This window comes from Triturus cristatus, chromosome 9 (genome assembly GCF_964204655.1).
Source record: "Triturus cristatus chromosome 9, aTriCri1.1, whole genome shotgun sequence".
NCBI lineage: Eukaryota > Metazoa > Chordata > Amphibia > Caudata > Salamandridae > Triturus > Triturus cristatus.
In genome coordinates, this window is record NC_140592.1 from 456,063,860 (window position 1) to 456,082,793 (window position 18,934).

The 18,934-nt window shown below is 44.7% G+C and overlaps 1 protein-coding gene across 2 annotated transcripts in view; it reads right to left on the bottom strand.

Moving 5' to 3' along the window:
• Positions 1-18,934, bottom strand: part of PRX (periaxin) — a 293,671-nt gene that overhangs the window by 43,286 nt on the left and 231,451 nt on the right. For both annotated transcript variants that reach the window (XM_085625368.1, XM_085625369.1), the window contains exons 3-4: positions 6,256-6,357; positions 719-838 (exon numbers count right to left, since the gene is read on the bottom strand). In XM_085625368.1, the coding sequence (XP_085481494.1) occupies positions 719-745 (27 nt within the window). In that variant the 5' untranslated portion in view covers positions 746-838; positions 6,256-6,357. The remainder of the gene's footprint in view (positions 1-718; positions 839-6,255; positions 6,358-18,934) is intronic.

The following is an 18,934-nucleotide window of genomic DNA, read 5'->3' on the forward strand; positions in this document are numbered from 1 at the left end:
TCTGAATATTAGATGGGAACATATTTAGAATGTGGACGAATGAGCTTGTGCACTGTGTGGCAGCCGCGACATGTGCAGGTAACAGCGGTGGGGCCGTGTAAGGGGGGACTTCGAGGGATGATGCAGAGGGAAAATTAAATAATTAATTTTCCCATCGCATTGTCCCTCGAAATCCTCCCTTACACGGCCCCACCGCTCCACCCTGTTACCTGCACGGACATCGGCTAGTCAGTAACCTGGCCAAAGAGGGCATGAAAGAGCTGAAATAGGATCCTAAATTCGAAGCTGTCCTGAACAGGGCCCCCCAAAATACGTTTGGCCCCGGGCCCCCAAAATTCTTAAGACGTCCCTGGTGCTCATGTAAAGTTCTTCAATACCTTCGGGTCGAGCACGCGTAATATAACACTACAAAAAAAACTGGCACTGAGGCCTTTACCTCTTTTTCTTAATATATGTGGACAGCTGCTCTTCAAATATATTTACCTTCGCGACGACAGTATGTGTGGGTCTACTGGGACCAGTACACAGTACCTGTGTAAAGTTGGGTATGAAAGAAGGTACCTTAACCAACTCCAGTGACTGTAGGCCTAACTGGGTCTGTGGCTTCATTACCCATGAACATGCATCAGGGTTCCTACAACTCTGTAGGGCTGCCATGACCTACAGGGCATCTCTAGCAGAAATACGACAAGATCCGTATATTTCAAGGAAACAGTACCCCTGTTTCTGATTGTTTAGGGTCCATCTCGGCGTCAGACGGCTGCAAACTTCTCCTCTGGTTCTGTCCTTTCAGCTGCAGCACTTGTTTTAGCTCCGCGTGCAGTTTTTCCTTCTGCGCCTAGGAAAGAACGACAGGGTTTGTCAGCAAAGCATTCTCTGCCCTGAAGAGGGCGCCAACAGACAGCACATAAACAAAAGCAGCAGGCGACACCGGCATCGCTTTCCAAGAATACAATAACCAAGGCCGCAATGGGCTTTTTAGTCTTTCCTCATCTTTTCATACAGAGTCCCCCTGGAATGATAAGCAACCGAGTCACATAAAATGCAGAACATTGCTAAATAAGGTGATGCTCATAGCCGAGGCGAGGAAGGGAATGCGGGGCCTCGCTGTCTGATGCCGAGAGCTGATTCCACTGTGCGCTCTTTCACACAGCGGGCAAAGCCTCTCTGGGCTCGAAGATGTTTTGGGAAACTCTAGGCCGAGCTGCCAAGCGGCCGATTATCATGTGTTGAAGTGAATATATGTCGTTACTACGCATTCCTTTGCAACGCATGCCTTTACCACGCATGCGTTACAACGGAATGTGTTTTCCACGCTTTCCCCGTACCCCGATTTTACCTTTACTCCGCTTTTTCTTTTTTGGGGGGGGAGACCCCCCAAGCCCCCTTTCTTCTTTTTTTTTCCTTTTTCCGCAGGTCTCCGCCGACACTGAAAACGAACTGATGCTTTTTTTCGGATTAGGATGACGTTGTTCCGTGATGACGTTGCTTGCGTGGTGAAGATGGTTGTTGAAGCATTACGCGTTGTGAAGACGTTTAAGAGGTAAGTGTATCGTTGTAAACGTATTGCGTAGAAAATGCTTCGTGGTAAAGGCTGTTTCCCGTCGAAGTTTAGTCACTACAGTCTTCGCTTTTTATCCAGCAGAACCTTGCACTAAACACATACTTATAATGATGAACGTGAAACTTCAAGTCCCAGAATACATTGCGGTTTGGGGTAAGAAGTCAAAGCTCGCTGGGTGTGTGGGATACTTACTTTTGGAGTGGCAACATTACTATCCAGCTTCTGCTGCCGTAGGCATATCTAGTCCTTTGTCAGGGGTGCATAGTGCGCTGATGCCTGTTTTCTGCTTTGCATAGTTGTACTTGTTTTCTTGAATTTGGAAAAGGGCATAGGGCAAAGCAAAAATACAAGTTAGAGAATTCAAAGAAAAATGAAGGACTGGCAGTAGCCACCTTCCATCCCTGTTGGACCTACAGCGGGGTTCTATGACCAGCCTTCGGCCTCATTCCTCTACATGGTCATAGAACAGTGACGTGCAATATCCTTATAATGTATGGAAGGGGGTATGTTATCCCATATATAATGCTTGGAAGCCTGACATCCTTTTCTAAACGCCTGTCTCTAATTCTTTCTTACACTCTAGCTGTGACATCGTTGGTCCCTGTAGGAAATCTGCCGTTTTTGCATGGTCACCCAGATTTTTCACCTTTTGCTGGGCCCTACATTTTTGATGGCTTTACCCATGATAACCAGGAATGACCCCTTAAACATGTTTGAATTGCTTACTCCTAATTGGTACATTTGCCTTGCCTTTGAGTCCCTCGTATATGATACAAAATGTACCCATGGCTGACAAATTAAATGCCACTAGTGGTCTACAGCTCATACTGTGCCATCCACTAAAGTGGCAGTGCAAACATGGCTTCAGGCCTACCATTATAACTTGACAGTACCTGTCAATGCCAAACATGCACCACAACCTGTTAAAATAAACACCTTTGACAGGTAAAAACCTTCATTTTAAATATTACTAAGTCATCCTTTTATAGGCCTTATAGTCCACAAGGCTGGGTACATGGTATTTAAAAGTAGGGCATGTAGAAATGTAAAGTTAACATGTTCTTACAGTGACAAGGCCCTACAAATTCTTTTCACTGTGGCGGGCCTAGCTGTTGTATGTAGAAAATCAGAGAACAGATTAAAATACTAAAAGTGTATCTCAGGATGTAGGACCAGCAAGAAAAATAATGAAAGCTCTATTTTTAATAGTTAATAAAAATCCAATTAAATGGTGAAGTCAGATTTGTGATAAATATTATGGGAAAGTAACCTTTAGAAAGGTAAAGTAGCCTTTACCTGCATCAAATGTCAGAAGGCTAGTTAGCATAAATCTCTGCCAGCTCTCAGCCTGTGCTCAGCCTTGAATAGATGTGAAAAAGTTATGAAATTAATTCAGGAGCTGACATGAATGGGCAGAGATGGTTCCTCTAAACTCCACAGAATATTCAGGGTGGGGGATGTGTGCATCCTTTTTGACACCACAGTGTCAAATCCTGCTTGACAGGTCTGTTGAGCCACATGTAACACCAGGGGCACACTTGAAAGGTAGAGAACATGATACCAAGACAATTATTGTGTATCCACTGACTGGTTGTTGGAGGACCTAGCTTTTGTCCTACCTGACTTCTGTCTCTGGGTTTGCTGCGGGTGCAGTGGCTGCCTCAAACTGGATTTTAGTGTGAGATGTGGGAGGATACTAGAGTTACGGTAGTACACTCCCCACACTCTCCCCAGGCCTCAGAGACCAAGTCTAGTGCGGCCGAGACTTTTGCCATCTTGAAAATGACCTGCCACATGGCATTGTTTTGTTTGCAGTAAAGCAAACAGATACTGCTGCAAAAGCGGGTAGGGGTACCCTAGGCAATGTTTACCCGATTGGTTAGGGCAGGCCCAGGAGTCCTTACCACCCACTGTCTAATGCCAGGCATAAATATGGCACCCCCAAGCTCCCACTTCAGAACGCTTTCTGGACCTGAGGAAGATCAGAAGAGGACTGTAATTTGAGAGGAGCCCTGAATGATTAGACCTGCTCCCTCTTGTACCAAGGACAAAAAAGTGAACCCCAAGGGTCAATTGGGTAACCTCGTGTGTGGGTACTGGAAAACAAGTTGCAAGAGGCCTTTTCCCAGAAGAACCTGGCTGACCAGCTGCAACTGGACCTGGACTGGACCCTGCTGTTGGCCTCGCTCTGACACCTTGTGAATCTCTAATAGCCTCCACCGAGGTCCTTGGGCACTTAAGAAGTGCACTCCTGCCATGGATTGGGACTTAAAAGACTAAGTCAGAAAGTAATATCTTTGACCGAGACAAACCAGGTTGATGTAATTGACCCGTGCGCAGGTTAATTTAGTGAATTTAAGGGTTAACCCCCAACAAGGGATGTGATATTCCATGAGTGGAGAGTTACCCACCCCAATTAATAACCCCCACTTCCTTGCTGTCATCTGTAATAAGAAAATAACATAGCTATTCTGCTGTAGTAAGCTATTTAAGCACTGTTGAGGTTCAATGCCCATGAGCAGTGGCGTAGAAAGAATGCCATGGGCACTAATGCAAGTAAGCGGGCCAAACCCCTGGTGGGGTAGTGAAAACAGACATATTTGGGTTGTAATGGGCTCCTCACACTCCTTGGCCTTAGTGCCACAGTTTCTGCTGTACTATTTGCTATTATTATTATTTAAAACAAAACAATTTTATTGGTAGTTCTAGATATATAAAGTGACAATCTGCCAGCAATATGACAAGCAATAAACAAGTAGTACACCAAAAGAAAGCTCGGATCGCACACTTGTAAGTCCTATACATTAGTTCAAAATATTTCATATCATCAACACCGCCAAAGGTGGAAAAAGGAAATTGTGCTCTGCTGGAGAAATGTGTCCCATTGTAGGCAGAATTGCCTGGATTACCCCATTGCCTCTTTAAGAATTCCAACCATCCCATATTTTGGGATGCCTTTGCAGGCATCCCCCACCTTCTGCACTATTGACAGTCATCCCCCTGCAGGGAAGCAAGAATCTATTTCCATCTTGCCTACACATTCTAAAGGGCAGAACATTACTCACCGCTGTATTCATTATAAGGATTAAAATACAGCACGTAAATAGGATATTGCAAGTTACCTAAAAGTTTGTGTACCTCAAAGTGTTGGTAAACTCTGACAAAACCAGACAAACACCAACTCATTCTGCTATTTGGTTATAAAGCTCCTTGGGTAGTATACACACGGCTTCTGACTGTTTCTTAATTCTCTGGTAAAATCCCACAAAAGTGGGAGCATCTGATCTGTGTGATAAAGTGTATTTGTCCTGGATTTTATATTGGTGGCGTTCCAGATTCGCAGAGCTTTCAGTTTCCCAGGTCCACATGTGAGTAGTTTATCCCTTCCAGGCTTCGTCTTTGCATTCTGGGATTTGTTGTTTCACTCAGCGTTGGATTGGTAACGCGGGCACTCGGGCAATGCCCGAAGGGACAGTATCCGTATTCCAGCTGTGGGCTGCTTTTTTGAGCAGCCTGGGGAGCCAATTTGGGCGGTTTCTGCTTTGTTCGATGCTGCCGGCAGCCCAGTGGGTACCTGAGTGGCCTTTCTGGAGGTAGATGGGCGTCCATTAACCCATTACCTCCCTTTTATCAACGGGCAGAGGTGTCATTCCCTTTCTCTCACTGGGCCAGGTCATTAATGTATGCAGATTGAGCGGGGCAGAGGGCCTAAGCAGAAATGGCCTCACTTGTTTTCAGGTGTTTCACCAGTGTAAACTAATCCCAGTGCATTTTTTTAACGCCCCCACCCCACACTTTTTATAAAGTTTTGCCGAAGCAGTGTTTTGCGGAAAGGCAATATGCAAATGTGGGCCACTTTTTTTTACCGGGCCCGGGCCAATTTTGTACTCCCAATCCCACCCTGGTTTCACTCCTATATCGGGATCAACAGAACTACAAATTACAGAGTGCAAAGAATAAATCCTGGATTGGATTAGTTTCTCAGCATGGAACTGGGAAGTTTGAGCACTCTGGGATTGGAGACTCACACTTAGACGTCAAAAGGTCCAATGTCATGATGGCAACTTTTAGCCAGCCTTAGTCCGTTAGCTTAAAGTGTTCTGTAACTTGCTGTTTCAATTTTCTCATTGTAAACTATTAGTCTGGAAGCTCTGCTACACATATTGCTTTTGGTTGGAAAAAGCAGACCTGGCTGAAAGTCATCTCCATGACATGGGGCCAACTGACATTTAAGCTCACATTTTTCTGGTAATTGCACTGTTTCGTGGCATCCAGTTTTTTAGACAGAAATTCTCATCGTCTCGGTAATATTTTGACACTTAAAGGCGATTGGTGTACAGGAAATATGACAAATCTCCTGGTAGTCCCGGCATCTAAAAGGCAACGGCAGAACTCGACAGCCATGACTGACTCAGCCCCAGCAGCTCCAGCTTGTGAAAAAAAAATTCCCATTTCCCTAAGGCCAGCATGCCTCTGGTGACATTTGATGGCCAAAAATGAACAATATTTCCAGCCCTCTCCCTCGGCCAAGTCAATTTCCGTTCCTGATTACGCTCAGGAAGCCCTGCCGGCCGGAATGCCTCGCCTGCAGCCTCTTGCTGATCAGTTTCCCGCCATCTGTTGCCTCTTCCGGCCCAAAAGCCCGCCCCCTCCTGGCCCACAGTGGGTAAAAGGAAGTAGCCCATTCCTACCGCCCGCTCGGCGTTGCTGGCTTCCTCTGCTGACAGGGGCTGCTGGACTGGAGGGGGAGCCTGGGATTTCGGAGGTTTTTCCTTCTCCTTTACTTTCACTGCCTGGAGAAAAAAAAAAATTAGAAACTCAATCTGTGCATGAAAATCAAACTTAAAAAAACACGCCTGTTTCTCAGTGAAGTTAAAAGTCAACAGAGCATCAATGTTGTTAACATTAGGCAAAAAATCACCTCTTTAGTACTAGTTTAACAACTAAACGCAGCAATTAACAACTGAAAGATGACCACCAGTCAACTTTTGAGAAGAGCTTTTCACTGTGCTGGAACATGTCGCCAAGTTTTTCATTACTTTTGATCTATTTGAGCTTGAGACTAAAAAAAATGTGTATGCAGCAGATGATAGATTATGTGGCAAATCCATAATTGTGCGGAACACACCAGGGCCACATAATCACTTGATTCCAGTGGCCCTAACTATGTGCATGGAGTTCACAGATTCGAATCCCAGCAAGTTCTTAGCTTTCAGACATAGTCAAAATAAATAGCATCAAGATGGTTGAAATGAGGCGTAATATAGAAATTAGTCAAGACGCAACCAATTTGTCCGTGCTGTACCAATGGTGTACATATAGAAACCTATACGCCACCTTGCATATTTATTTTTAAGAGTTTAGCATGAGATGTGGCCAATTTACTTCCAGGCCTCTATGTCTGGCTGCCCAATGGTAGGGCGCCACGTGCCCGGTCTTCTGCTTGCATGACTGGTATATTATTGCCCAGGCCAGAAAAAAATTATGACAATCACCTAAGACAGGAATTTCCCCCCTATCAGTACATATTTCAAACAGCAAATTTCAGAAGAAAGCTCTTTAAAACTATAAATCTGCCTTAATGATCCCAGACTGATAACCAAAGTAAACAAAAGAAGTCACGTTACAAATTATACAGAGGATTTTATATGAAACTCTATTTAAGTATTAGGTCTGGGCATTTGCAGGCTCTTAAAACATGAACAACTGGCCAGTATTATTCTTTTTGGGAAAGGTGGCAATCCTAGTGGGAACCTTTAGGGAGTAGTTTTGGGCCAGTATCAGAAGAGGTCTATCTTCAGGTGGGGAGTTAGTGATTGGGTGTTGAACTATAAGGACCTGATTCATAAAGGGCCTCCGTACTCGTGGCGGAGGCCCTGCAGTCACGGGGGAGTCCGCGCACTCAAGGTGGAATCTCCGCACACGTGACGGAGGCCCTGCAGTCACAGGGGGGTCAGCGCACTCGGGCGGAAACTCCGCACTCGTGACGGAGGCCCTGCAGTCACAGGAGAGTCCGCACACTCAAGACGGAATCTCCGCACTCGTGACAGAGGCCCTGCAGTCACGGGTGGGTCAGCATACTCGGGAGGAATCTCCGCACTCATGCCGGAGGCCCTGCAGTCACGGGGGAGTCCGCGCACTCAAGGCGGAATCTCCAGACTCGTGACGGAGGCCCTGCAGTCACGAGGGAGTCAGAACACTCGGGAGGAATCTCCGCACTCGTGCCGGAGGCCCTGCAGTCACGGGGGAGCCCGCGCACTCAAAGCGGAATCTCCAGACTTGTGACGGAGGCCCTGCAGTCACGGGGGAATCCGTGCACTCAAGGCGGAATCTCCGCACTCGTGACGGAGGCCCTGCAGTCACGAGGGAGTCAGCGCATTCGGGCAGAATCTCCGCAATGAGAAATCCCATTATAGAGATTCTGCCCCGAGTGCGGAGACTCCCCCATGTCTGCCGGGCCTCCCAGGGCCGAACTGGGAACCCAAAGCAGCTCTGACAAATGTTGTCAGGCCAGCCCCAGTACCGTGCGTAGCGAGCACAGTAAACAAGCCTGGCCATTAAAAATGGGGATTGGGAGGGGGGGGGGTTTATCTCCCCAAGAAAATTTGGCAAACAAAATTGCAAAAATGGTAAGTCTACAACACATTTTCATTAGTTATTCACTTGTATTAGCATTGAGAGCACAGTAAATGATGACCTTACAGACAGTGCAAAAGAATACGACAACCTTGTTGGGGCACTTCAATTATTCCCTGACTATCACCCTCCAATAGTGCCCCTCATCTCGCCATAGCTCCTCTCACATGTATTTCATTTGTTTTATAGCGCCTCTCATACCAGTTTAGGGAGTCAGAGCACTTTACATCATGCACACATACAGAGACAATAAATCATACATGTGCAAAACAGTATTTAGAGAATGTTACATAAGACAAAAGGGAATACAAGATGTAGGATTTACGTCATCCATACTGGGAAGCATTTTTTAAGAGTGCTTGGTCTGAAGAAGCACAAACTCAGGATTCAAGAAGTAACACAGTGGTTGGATTTACTAATAAGAATGTGTTTCTACCCAAACAAACCCATTTTACCAATATTAGAATAAGGGAAGACTGGGGAAAATAAAAACTTTCAAACTTGCACCATGCATTTTGCATACAGGTCTTTGATGGCACTTTGTAGCTCACTCTGCTAGATTTATTACTATTGTAAGTTATGAATTGCAAGTAACTGAAGGATCTGTGACCAAAGCAGTAACCCACTGAGCTATGCACATTAAATACAGTTCTGTGATCTGCATGGTACACCTTCTTTGCAGCAGACATATTAACCCTCTGCACTGGATTAGATGAGTCAAAACTACCAATAGATAAAGCTCCGATCTCTCTCCAGCAGGAAGACAAACCACCAGACATATCAATCTCGAACCTTTTATTGTTGCCTGAAAACTGCTGGATATACAAGGAACTCTGCAGTGAGAGTGAAAAGTGAGCTGTTATGCTGGACAGTCCTGCTGATTCTGTTACTGGGGGTCGACATTGCAGCACTGCTGCAAAACCGGCCCCCAGATTTAAACCAGCCTCCCACCCTTCCAGCCTCCTGGGGAAATGCCTGATGCCCGGTATGGCCAGTCCTGCCTTGGGGCTTCAGCCACGAGTGTGGAGGCTCCTTGTGAATCAGGGGCTAACTCGGGTAAGTTAGGTTTCACCTGGGACCAGCAATACACAAAACACAAGGGCTTTTTAGACCAACCCATCCTTCACCCAGGGCAGTGAAAAACCCCATAGAATTATTACCTGACAGTGAGCCCTGATGACTCTGTAACCACAGCATGCAGTGAAACCCTTCACATTTTAAAACTATGCTTCATGCTTTTTCATCCCTGAAAGAAGAGGGCTGCATTTGCTAATTTTTATTTTTTGATTAGCTACTTGAAGCATCTGACACAGAATGGCAGAATGAAAATGTTGTGATGGGCGCTGGAGAAGGGTAAAAACACAAATGGTCACTTTCAGTATCTCGTCTCTTTTTCAGGACGTAGGAGAATATTGTAATAGGAGAGCAGGACAAAAGGGCACACATCCCTCTATGTATGTGTATGTTTTTATAAGAGAAAACATAAGTATGCTTAGTTCTTAAACCTTATCATACCTCCCGTCTATCCTTTTTTTTGTTAGACCGCCCTGGCTTTCAGACTTGAGAAAATGTAGAGATGTCCTACTAACATTTCTTCTTAAAAGTCCCTCCTGCCGAGTGATGGAAAGTATATTTTTCTTTTTTTTAGGAGAAGGAAACTTGTAAACTGGTGGTGTGCCAGTTGTTCATAAATGCATTCCAATTCCCAAAACAACTTTTATTTTTAACATAGCCACAGTTAGTCATTTTGATCTTTGAACCTGTAGCCCTGGATTCTAAATCACGTGACTAGGGGAATCTGCAGGATCTCCCTGTATCCTCAAATATATGTGTGTGGAAACCATTTGAAATATGAAAAGTACGAGTACACTGTGTTGTAAATAACATGTTTCCCACCTCGTCAGCTGTCAGGTGAGAGAGGGAGGGAGAGAGAGAGAGAGAGAAGGGAGGAAGGGAGAGAGAGAGCGAGAGAGAGAGCGAGAGAGAGAGGGCAGGGGGAGAGAGAGAGGTAGGGGAGAGGGGGGAGAGAGAAAGAGAGAGGGGAAAGAGAGAGAGGAAGAGAGAGAGGAAGAGAGAGAGGGGGAGGGGAGAGAGATAGTGAGAGAGAGAGAGAGAGAGAGAGGAGAGGGGGAGAGAGAGAGAGAGAAAGGGAGGGAGAGAGAGAGAGAGAGAGAGAAAGACAGAGAGAGAAGGAGGGGGTAGAGAGAGAGAGAGAAATAGAGAGAGCGAGGGTGGGAAGAGAGAAAGAGAGAGAGGCGGCGATTGAGAGAGAGAGAGCTAGCTTTAGGTCGACCATCATTAACCATTGGGTTGCATGTGTTTTTCGTGGTTTGCCATTGGTTGTATGGGTTGTCCGTCAAGGTGAAGGCATTCTGAGGATGGGTACATTGTCCCATTTGTGTTCCCATTAGATTTTAGTAATTGGATCAAGATGTCCTTTGGTTACACTGCAGATGCAACATCAATTGGTACCCAGTTTGTGTTGACTGATTTTACTGTGATGGAACATTGACACTTTCATTTGTGACATGTCTTTACTGTTTCATATTGGGGTGCCTAAGCCTGTCATAAAATAAAGTCACACTGCCATTCACTCTATGCGCTTTTGTTTGTTTTTGTTTGCTGCCATGGTAACATGTTTTAGGACTTGCCTCAATTTCTTTTCACAAACTAAAGTTGTGCGGGCGGGCTTTCTTAAAGAATAACTAAAGCACCCGTCCTTTGACAAAGTTGTAACTATGTAATATTTTACTGTTTATGACTTTTGAGTTCATCATCTTCTGTCTCAATTTTATAACACTGTTCTTTCTGCTTATGTAATTTGTTCAGCCAAGGGGCCCTTTCAAAATAATAACAACAACAACAACAATAATAATGATAAGAAGAAAAAGAAGGAAAAACACCTACACACATAGAAACCATTGATCTGTAAGAAGAAAGTGTGCTTGGTTATTAACAACCCGTTCTAGCAGTGTGTGTTTGTGTCTCGCGGGAACACTGCGATCATCTGAAGTCTAGAGATTGTTTCCATAGCACAAACTTTTAAATATCAGATGGAAATGTTATTATATCCTATATACCTATACTACTATACCTAAGCTACCATACTTACCAACAGTATCTACCGTACGTAAGCTTCCTTACCTGCCTCCAAAACCGATCTACCATTCGTGACCTACAATACCAACCATAGCTACATTACCATATCTACCTCCCACACCTAACTTACCTGCTGTACCTACCTAAACTATCCTATTTACCAAACCTACTAAGAGTACTTACCAAAGCTATTAACCATACCTATTTCTTCCCCCACGGAGTTTTATATAACACGAACTTGACCCAAAGGTATCAGAGCGCTTTACATGAGCACCAGTTGCGTTACACAAGGCACATTCATTTTTGGTAAGCACGGGGAGATTAAGTCATTTGCCCAGAATCACAGGCCTTTGAGCGTTGTAGCCGAGACGAAGCCGGTTCCCCAGATTTGAGGTTGACCGCCCTAGCCGTTAGTCCACATCCTCTCGCCTACCTACCTATATACCTGCTATCCATACCTCGCTTATCGTACCTTTCAATCATACCCACCTACCAAACCTACCTATAATATGTACCTACCATACTTACCTACCTATCATGTCCAACCTTCCGTGCCTACTCTGTCGTACCTACCTATAATACTTACCGTATTATAACTAACATTCCTATCCTATGCCGCCAAAGCTACCTACCATAAATAGCCTGGATTCCATCTATAGCCTACCTACAATACCCCGCCTACCATAGGCACCATAAATAAGCCACCTCTGCAATACATATTTCTTACACCTGCCATGATGGGCCAATTTAGTGAAAAATAGGCAAATTATGCCTATGGTATCTGTAGTACGGACTTTAGGTACCGCAGGCTGTACTTTTGTGGACCAGGACACGTTACAACACAAACTTTTACAACACAGTTTTTACATCGCAACATCCATTACAACGCATGATTTTACATCGCATGCCATCACAACGCATTTTTAGAAACTACACTTACAACGCATTCCATTACAACGCGTAGCATTCCAACACATACCATTACAATGCATAATACCTTTACGGCAACAGTAGTGTAAGTGTTGAATAGTGCACAGGTAAAAATTACTATTGCCACTACAGTGAGTGCAACAGTAGGGTAAGTGTTGGATAGTGTAGGGGAACAAATTACTATTTCCCATTACTTACCTTATAATGTGTTGTAATGGCATGCATTGTAGTGACATGCGTTGTAATGGCTGCGTTGTAATGGCATGCGATGTAAAGCATTTTGCGTTGTAATGACTGCATTGTGAAGGTAGTGCGTTGTAATGGTTGTTTCCCCTTGTGTGTAACTCGAGGGACTTCTAGTAACAGTCTGCGGTACTGCAACCTGCATCAGGAAAGTGCCAATTTCAGATTTTAAAGGGCATGAAAATGTGAAAGCCATTGCTTCTTCAAAAATAGTGAGGTCTATTAGCTTTTGCCAATGCTTTTTTTTTGTAATGCGGTTTAAACCAGGGAGGAAGCACACTGTACTAATCTTTAGAAGAACTTTGTTGTATATGGTTATTTAAAACCTTTACAAAATACAAAAAGAATGAATAACAATCACTATTAAAAGTGAACAAACCCGAAGTGTCATATAAAGAATTTATAAGACTATACATAAAATATCAACGATTCTTCAAATACCTCTGGGTCCTAGCAGCATTCTAATTAGATTTAGCAGGATCTAAGAACGAATTGAACTTGATTATGGCAGCTGTTAGTTCTTCTTAATTATAAATTCACAGGATTAAAGTGCAAGAGCATTGTGAAAATAGGAAGTGCAGTTCTAAGTGCATACACCTTCTTTTTGTATATTTCCTTCAATAATGTACACACTCTACTATTCAATGACCAGCACCTGTACTTTGAGATGCTCCTGGTGACATGAAAACACACTTTCTCTTTAGCGTTTTCTCCTGTTCTGTGAAGTTAGACTCGAGCTAAGGTTGACTCAGAGGGTTGAGATCACAAAGACCTAACAGATGCCATCTCATTCTCTTACTGGCAACTAGAAAGTGAGACTGTAGGAGCCCATAAATGTACCGTAGAGCAAACGTTGGACCTCACGCACCTTTCACTGTTGTTAACCATTACGGTTAGGGTAGGTGTAGTATAGTCACTAAAATGCACATTGGAAATTTGATTTTAAGATCAGCCTTCCTGTTTGATGTGATGTGAAGAAACAAAATTTGGCACTCCAGAACTCTGCTTCATAACACTACAGGCCCTAATAACCAAACATGAGACAACGTCGGCCGACCATCTAATGTTAAAGCGGAGTATTCAGTAACTTAAACATTAAACCATGCAAGTTGGTAAGGAAGCATGCAAGCCAATTTAGAAAGAAGTTATGAGACTTTCACCCAGTGGGACAAAATACACCACCTTGTGCGGAGATTTATTTTATCATGGGCTCTCGGGTCTGCTCCGGTCTTTACCGTTTGTGCGGAGAGAGCAAGAGCCTCCACTTTACACTTCTGGGTTGACAGTTACGACCACCATCTTGGTTCAGTTAGCGGTCTAGTGGCATTAAGAGCCGGTTCCTCTAATTAAGCTCCATGAAAGCGCGGGCACGCTGCCTGTCTGCCCCCGTCTACACCCAAATGTCGTTAGGACTTTGGCTTCTTTTTACAGAGATGCGATCATGATATATAGGCAGTACTACTCCAGGGAGGAATATCGTTTGATTAGAGGCAGGTCCCCAGCTAAAATGTCACAGCTTTGCAAATCAGCCTTGGTCATCCCTATTTTTTTTAAAGCAAGGAATGCAGATCCTCCTGACCTTGCGAATAATAGGCCTGCCTCGCTTCTTGGCAACATTTTGGAAGGTCTTGTCAATAAACAACTTTCTAAATATTTGGAGGATGATTACTCGTCAAAACTAGGTTTTAAAGCCTCTCATAGCACAAAGACCACCTTTATGGCAGTAATGGATTCCAGCTGATGACTTCTGAATGAAGGCACCCCAGCCATGCGGGTTTTACTTGATTTGTCAGCTGCCTTCGGTGCCATCTCCCACTCCATCCTTATTCAGAGACTGTATGAGATAGGCATTTATGGGAAGGACCTAGATTGTCTTAAAGATTTTCTGGCCGATAAAACCCAAGTGGTCTCACTACACCCTTTCAAATCCAGAACTATGACCATAGACAAAGGGGTTCCTCAGGGTTCTTCCCTGAGTCCTACTCTATTTGATATTTATGTGGCCCCACTTGCAAAGATTGTTTGTGCTTACGGTTTTGAAATCATATAGTTTGCTGATTACACCCAATTTATCATTTCTTTTGGGCAGGATCCTGTCATCTTAATGTCAGATTCATCGACTGCATGTGTAAGGTGGCCACATGGATGACCATCAACTGCTTACAACTGAATGGAGGAAAGACTGAAATTCTCCTGTTTGGCAAAGCGCGGGCACTCTGGTCCGATGACTGGTGTCCTATAGGACTAGTTCCGGTTCCTTGCCCAAAAGAGTAGTAAAAAACCTAAGCATCTTGGTGGATAACACTTTGTCCATGAAAGAACAGGTTACCTCTGTTTGTGATACGTAACCTATTTCAATATGCTGTGGTTGCTAAAAAAACAGTATGCCCATGGCTTCCTATAGGTTCCAGAAGACCATTGATCCAGGCCCTCATCACTACTTGTCTAGATGATGGGAATTCGCTTCTTGTGGCAGCCAACAAGATTCTTGTTTCAAAATTACAGGTGGTACAAAAAACACTGCAGTCCGCCTAGTCTATAAACTTCCTGCTGGCGCCCCTTCAATACCCACACTTAAAGCTTTAAATTGGCTACCTATCAAGAAGCGCACTCTGTTTAAATTCCTATGGATATGTCTTACTCATAAATCCCTAATGGGGAATGGCCCGTCTTACCTACGATCCCGGCTTTCTTGGTATCACCCCTGGAGAATTCTGAGGTCCATGGATAAAGCCTTCTTAAGACTGCACCGCATTATTACCTCCAGGTATGGTGGTGGCTCTTTCTTCTATCTAGCCCCGTACCTCTGGAATAACCTTCCACACCACATTCGACCCTGTTCTGAATTTGGAAGTTTAAAAAAATGTTGAAAACCTGGCTCTTCTGAAAAGTTGTCTTTCCTTTTGTCTGCGCCTAGCGCCGAGCTACTCCTTCGGAAGTGAGTCGTTCTGTGCTATGTGCTTTGACGTTAACAAAGAGGAGCTGCGATCCTGGCAAAGTCACTTTTTCTTCCTGTGTCCATTCTTTTTCTAAGAAAGTTGGAAGCATATGCTCTTCTCTCTTTGTTTCTTCATTTGAGAAGAAAGCAGCACATGAAAGATCTTGAAATCCCAATAAAGCAACAACTTGCAGAAATGAACTAATTGCACAGTAGCATTGCAGTCTGCGTGCACTAGCTGTACACATTTTAACTCCCTACACTTAACATGCATTTGCCATTTCCAACCATTTACAATCTTGACAATTACACCTACAGAAAAGTGCTTCCTGAAGGCAATTAGTGTCAAACTTGCTTCATCCAATTTAGCTATGTTATTTTCTGTAGGGAGAAAGAATTATGCAAGTTTCAGGCTTCAGTGTCAAAGGCCTATCACCTGCATAGTACCCCAGGGTTCTATATTGCTTTCTGTCATTGTCAACCTCTACATAAGGCTGCTTGATGCCATACTTACAGACAACAGCATCAAGATTCACTAATATGCCAATGATACATAGTACTACTTGAAAGTCTGCTTTAGACATGCAGTGCCTCAAACCCTGCTAGCACATCATGCAGATGTGGAAGACCAGCACCTACCTGAAACTCAAGCCAACCACAAGAGAGTGCCTTTCTTTTGCCAAGAACAAGGAACAGTACAAACATGGCCCAATGAAATAGACCTTGACAGCTTCACACCTCAACTTTCACCAAATGTCAAGTCACTTGGATTCACCCTGGGCATTAACATCACCCTCAAGGAACACATTGCTACAGACATAAAAGACAGGCTGGCACCAGCTCTATCTTCTAAAGATGGTGAAGCTGTATCTTCTTGAAAACAATTTCAGTACTGCTGTTTAAGGCCTTGTGCTCTTGTATCTGGGTGGTAGAAAGATCCCACTCCATTTGCTCCCAGACTCCAGCCATGCATCCTACTCGCCATACATTTTTCATCAACGGCCTGAAGAAATACGATCAAATCAACCCCATCCTTATAGAACTCCATTGGCCCTCTCTTACTGCCCCGACAACATGTAAAACTAGCTGTATAATTTTCAAAGCCATCACAACCATCACCCCCAATCATCTTGCAGACAAGCTCACCATCCCTGGCCGTCCTCGGCATATCCGCAGCCTGGACACCATCAGACTGCAGATTAAGAAGTGTAAAAAAGAAACAAATAAGACTGCAGGCCTTTTCCATCTATGCACCCAGGGTTTGGAAAACCATTCCGACATCCACCAGGGCTGTCCCAACACTGATCCAATTGAGAACAAGCATTTGCAATGCAATAGGTCTCGCATTTACGCGAGTTTGAGCTATTGGCATTGTAAATGACAATTACTTTTATTTATGTTTTTTTTTTTAAACGTAAATAAAAGGCCTTGTCATTTACAATGCCAATAGCTCTAAATCTCGCAATTGTGAGACCTATGGCATTGCAAATGCTTGTTGTTTCTGGCTTCTTTATGGTGTTATCAGTCTTTGGTAGGAGTGAGCTTTACCTCCGAGATGATCGAGTACTTAAGATGACCATGATGTTTGCCTATGACTATGCTGACTCTAACTGCAATGCCAATTGAGATGTTGTCGGTGACGTTATGAACATGTCATGATTGACCTACTGAAGTGCATTGACGAATACTCCGGCCTCATTTCTTGTCTCGCGTTAAGGTTTTAAAAAAAAAAAAAAATTAATATCTCTATTCAACACCATATGTTGAGCTATAAGAACGAGTTATTAATCGCAATAGATGTATGCGCTCTGGATGTAACCTTCTGTTGTCCACGTATTGCTCTTTTAACGTTCATCTTTTTAGGTCTCGCCTGAGCCAGCGCACATGTGCTGCTCTGTGTGGTATTTATTAAGGGCTTTTAAACTCCACACGCACGCTTGTGGGTGTGCTTTTTTTCAATTACTTGCTATTGGGATATGTATGCGTCTTTCTAAGAAAGACAGCACACAATTGGCCCAAGACGAGAGCATGTCCCGCCTTCTCTGTTCTCTGGCCTAGGGTGCTCGGGAGCGAGCATCAGCGCCATCTATTTCCAAATATTGCGCCCGGTAATAGGAAACAGATGGCGGTCGCTCTGGCCCTGGTGCACTTTAAACGTTATGCTTTCACTTTCGCTGCTTTTAAGGATAGTTGATCTTGTACAAAGAGACAAATCAGCGACGGTGACGTCATGGTGCCGCGCCGTACAGTAGTTTACATCATCGTGTTTTTGCTGTCACCTGGACTCTTGATTGTCGCTGCTCCCGGTGCACTTGGCAATGTCCTCACCCTTCAGCTCTGCCTCTGCCCAGGCATGGGAGCGCGTGCTGCCCTGCTTCCAAGGTTTCTTAGTGTTTCTGGACACTGCAAGTGCTGAGAGCCTGTACTGGAGCGTCGGAGGAAAGGGGGATCTGCTGCGGGCCGGTGCACTTGCCTTTCGGAGGCTCACCGGACCGATGGTAGACCCTGAACAATCCTGAGCTGTGCTAGTCCTGGACGGGACGCCACGGGGTCGCGGGCTGGACGCGCTGCGGGATCTAGTGCTGGGCAGCTACTTCCAGCATTGCCATGTGCTCCTCGTCTCCCCCGCTTCCCCCGTGGAGAGAGTGCGCCTGGAGGAACAGATCCGCTGATGGATGGGAGACCACATCGGCATGGTTGAGGTGATGCACGCGCCTCTATCGTGGGCTCCTCCGGCTCCATTTTTTATTCTCGCGCCTGCTGTAGTCGCTCACTTTCCAACGCTCCCCTCTGATTTTCAGCGCCTGTCCGGCCGATCCCGGTTAGAGAGGAAAAGACTGCTCCCCCTGGCAGCAGAGACTGAGTTGCCAGTTGCTCTGCAAGGTCAGATACGTGGCCTGGCCCGTTAACTGGCCAGCTTCTTGGAGGAAGTGGGGGTTCGTGAAGAGTGCTTCGCTATGGGTGTAGTCAGTCGACTCGTAGCTGGGGAACTGGCTGGAGACCCGCAGGGCAAGAACAGGAGGAAGACCGCGCCATCCAGGTGCTCCCTGTTGCTCATCGACCGAAAATTGGACTTGACACGTAAAGATGCACAATCAAATGTTTTAATACCGCACACCATAACACCTATGCCATAAAACACCACGCGTTCTACTTTCTAATTGTATTAGTATGTGCAAGCATGCACCTGGTAATGTACTACATGATGAGGGTCATGGTCCTCATAACAGCAGTTCTGTACTTAGTAATTTGACTCAGCCTCCCACCCCCGCTTGATGCTCTTTTCTGTGCTTTCTCGGAACACTTAGGTAAGGGGTTTGTCTAATTACCTTTTGTGTAAGGTTTTACTCTGGATGTTTCAACTAAGCAAAGGCTATAAGAAATTAGTTGCCCAAATATTCAGAGAGACAATGTGAATAGACTACTAGCAATGACAGCATAGATAAAAAGAGAAACTAAAACATTAGTCATACGTTTTTTTCATGGAGCCTCATTTGAGTAAAAGAAACCAAATTGCCTAGGCT